General features: G+C 37.3%; 1 protein-coding gene across 1 annotated transcript; it reads left to right on the top strand.

Annotated features, from left to right (window-relative positions):
* The first annotated feature begins 992 nt into the window (after positions 1 to 992).
* Positions 993 to 3,688, top strand: LOC143942260 (olfactory receptor 2AP1-like). The gene is made up of 2 exons (XM_077463503.1): positions 993 to 1,099; positions 2,735 to 3,688. Exons 1-2 carry the CDS (start codon positions 1,082 to 1,084, stop codon positions 3,686 to 3,688), a joined length of 972 nt encoding a protein of 323 aa, XP_077319629.1. The 5' UTR covers positions 993 to 1,081.
* Positions 3,689 to 4,268: the final 580 nt, after the last annotated feature.

Here is a 4,268-nt window from a genome sequence, read left to right as displayed (position 1 = left end):
GTGGGGGCCTGACATATATACAGGTGTGTGGGGGGCTGACATATATACAGGTGTGTGTGGGGGGCTGACATATATACAGGTGTGTAGGGGGCTGACATATATATAGGTTTGGGGGGGCTGACGTATATACAGGATTGAGGGGGCTGAAGGCATACAGATAGGGTGGCCAGTGTGTGGACTCGGTAGGATGGCCCATGGGCAATCCCTGGGCAATGTTAGTAGTCAGTCTTGGGGAGGGGGCCTAAAGCTGTGTAAGGGGCCCAACATTTTCTGATGACTGCCCTGAACAGGGGTAAGAACTTCCTTCCATTTTACCCTCTTTTTTTCTCTTTTTTTCTTCCTTTCTCTTCCCCCCACCCAATTTTTTTTTTCCAGTCTTCCCCACACCCTTTTCTGTCACTGTTTGAGGCCTCAAAAAAAAGTGTGGCCCATGGGTTTTCTTCCTTGTTCGTGTTATGCAAAATAGTTTGGACAAGATGTTGGCCGGCTACCATGTAAATCTATTTGCCTGCTGTGTTTACTTTGTATAAACTTTTTCTATAACTGATACAGAATGGAGATCTATGTCAGTTTTCTAATCTTGTCAGTTTTTTGTATTACTGTATAGACTATTATCCAATCTCGTCTGACCCTAGAAAAATGAAGAAATAGAGAATGTTAATTTTATTTTCTAAGGCAGCACATTTAACAACCAAAAAAAAGAAACCTTGTTTACTAATTGTCAAAAAAGTATGTAAAATATACTCTAATTATTAAAACAGTTTCCTTTTTTCAAATCAGTTAAAACACATTTAAAAAAAAAAATAAACAGCATTATTAATGATATGATTTGGCATATTACAACTAAATTGCATTTTTTGAAAATCTTGTCTCAGGTGTAAAAAAATAATTGCTTCAGAAGAAAATGGTCCCCCGTGTATGAAGTCTGCAAGGCCCTTCTCGATTGTTTTACCTATAAATACAGTATATACTTATGCTAACCCAATTGAGGTGTAACTTCTCCTAATACTCTTTGTGCTATTTTAATGGTTAAACTATCATTGTATGCTTTTCAGTCACACATCTAGTTTTTACTTGGACTATGCCTGAGACTTTTCCAGTAAGTATACAATGTGTTATGCACAACTCAATAAATGGTAATAGTAATCTATGTTGGTAGGCATGTGAGCACAGGGCATATTTCCATCAGCTTTCCATTGACTGTTTGCCTAAACAGGGAGTCACTAGAAAATAACTGGTCGAAGAACACTTTTAGAATATTGCCTGCTTGAGGTAAATATAGACGTATTAGTGTATCTGTAGTGACAACAATTGAGAACTGTCTGTGATACATTTTTATTTGTGCTAACATCAAAATTTTCAGGACAAGCTTTTGGGGTGTACTCCTTTCTTTAAGGTCAAAGAAGTACTAACACACACATTTTTAGCAGAGTGTTACTAAGACTGAGAGAAAAATGTATAGGCTGTGTTAATAAATGGTAATAATAATCTATGCAGGCAAAGAGATTCATACATGCAAACACAGGGTATATTTCAATTAGCTTCTCACCGATTGTTTGCCTGATCAGGGGGTCCCTGGAAAAGAACTAAACTGAACATTTTCACAATACTTCCTGCAATAAGAAATCTGAAGATAAATTATATAAAATATATTATATTATACACCAATCAGCCATACTAGTACCCACCATAACCCTTTGAGACATGTACTCTACAAGGTCTCTGAAGGTATGCTATGGTATCTGCAACTGTCAGTATCAGTTGTGAGATGGGACCGCAATAGATTGAACCTGTTTTTACAGCCTATCCCACAGATGTTTGATATACTGAGATCTGGAGAATCTGGAGGTCAAGTCTACAACTCAAAATACATTCCATTCTTGAATACATAAGACCAGACCACCTTCTTCTATTGCTCCGTGGTCCTGTTCTCATGCTCACATGCCCATTGTAGGCACGTTTTGCTGTGGACATGGGTTGGCATGGGCACTCTGGCCAGTCTTTGGCTACACAGCCCCATACTCATCAATATTATTTAAGCGTAAACCCATCAAAAACAAAATGTGAGATGTGTCTTAATGACAGTTCTTATTGAATAAAAAATTCAACAAGACCATGGTGCAAGAATTTATTTTAATTGTGTTCTCTACATTAAAACAACTCCAGATATTACTGTTCTTCCTTGTTTTAGTATTTAGTACATTCTGCTACAATTGCTCTCCACCGGCAGAACATAATGGCGCTGCAGGAGGGATTCCCCAATCAATACTGTCTGTTTCAATGGGGGGAATCAAGCAATTTCCTTTCCATCAGCCTGTAGTTGATGGAAATAAAATGTCATAAAGTATGACCTGCCTTAGTCTATTAGTACTGTCTGGATGTTGAAGAAGGGGGGTACACCTCAAAAGCTTGTCCTGAAAATTTGGAAGTTACTGAAAATAAAATAAAAAAGTATCACAGACAGTACTCAATTGTTTTTGTTACAATACAATACTTCCTGCAAAAGAAACTAAAATTATCAGAACCCCCAAACTACAAATACCATCATACAATATAATATCCTCATACTGTATAATGTGAGGGTAGTTAAACTTCTGGTCATTGTAAATAGCAAAATGACAGGGTGACTTCCTTATTTTAGCTCAGACCCATAAAAACAAAATGTGAGGTCCACAAAGCCCCTTTCAGTCCTCAAAGCCCTTTTAATGACTGTTATCTAAAATTTCTTTTACAGGGATTCCACTCTATAAAACAAGAATTTAATAAGACCATGGTGCAAGAATTTATTTTAATGGCATTCTCCAGTTTAAAACAACTCCAGTTATTACTGTTCTTTCTTGTTTTAGTAGCATACATCATCTGTGTTGCAGGACATATTACCATCACTATCTTAGTTAGGATTGAACCCTTGCTTCAATCCCCAATGTATTTTTTCATAAGCACATTTTCTGTTCTTGAAATTATGTTTGTGACAGTTGCTATACCTAAGCTTCTGGATAATTTGATTACAGGAAATAAGAGGATATCTTTCATTGAATGTTTCACGCAGATGTTTATTTTCAATAGTTTGGGTATGTCAGAATGTTATTTGTTATTGGTCATGGCCTTTGATAGGGACTTGGCTATTAACAGTCCATTACGTTATTCTGCTATTATGAGGAAGGAAGTGTATACTTTGTTAGCTGTGGCACCATGGATTGGTGGTCTTTCATTGTCTTCTATGACTCTTATTTATACAGTTCAATTAAAATTCTGTGGGCCAAATCAGATAAATCATTTCCTCTGTGATTTGGCTCCACTTCAGAATTTGTCTTGCTCTGATCCTTCCATGAGCAAATTAGCCACAATAATAGTCACTATTCTTTCTGCAGTTTTTCCAATTTTAATTATAATAACATGCTATGTTCACATCATTAACACCATCTCAAAAATCAAGGGTGCTGAAGGCAAACAAAAAGCTTTCTCTACCTGTTCCTCTCACCTTATTGTGACCAGTCTCTGCTTTGGATCAGCTCTTGTTGTGTACATTAGCCCTACCGGGAGTGAAAATGACAAATATTTTGCTCTTATATACACGGTTCTTACTCCACTCTTAAATCCCTTCATTTATACTTTGAGGAACAGTGATGTGAAAACAGCAATAACAAATTCAGTCTTAAAGAAAATACATTTGTCCCGTGGCCTATAAGGCCCCATTTTAGTTATGAAAAAATGAATTTATGTATATATTTTATTATCTCTCTGTAAATAAAATTTTGCTACCACATAAAAACAATTGGGTACTGTCTGTGATCCTTTTTTTACTTTAACCAACACTCAGATATTTAGGACATCCTTTTGGGGTGTACCCCCCCCCCCCTTCTACAAAGGTCCAAGCAGTACTAATACAGTACTAAAGTTTTAGCAAAATATCAAATAAGACAATCTTTGAAGAACAATACACAAGCATACACAGCACTGGAAATTAAACTGGGATACTGGGATAGTAGTAAGCTATGGAATGGAAGAGTCGCATAGGTGAGAGTGGTCATACAACTGTTGAATAGTGGCCTGCTGTCTACTTCAGATCTCTTGTAATACCGCGTACCCACGACCAGACTTTTGGACGGACTAGGCCCGATGGTCTTTCCAACAGACTTTCGGCAGAGTTCCGATGGACTTTCCAAAGGAACGGACTTGGCCACACACAAGCAGACCAAAGTCAGACAGATTTGAATGTGATTACGTACGACGGGACTAGAACAAGGAAGTTCATAGCCAGTAGCCAA

The sequence above is a fragment of the Lithobates pipiens genome, unplaced genomic scaffold (genome assembly GCF_037356315.1).
Source record: "Lithobates pipiens isolate NorthernLeopardFrog02 unplaced genomic scaffold, aLitPip1_a1.2 Scaffold_30, whole genome shotgun sequence".
NCBI classification, from domain to species: Eukaryota; Metazoa; Chordata; class Amphibia; order Anura; family Ranidae; genus Lithobates; species Lithobates pipiens.
This window is presented reverse-complemented; position numbering and strand designations above follow the sequence as displayed.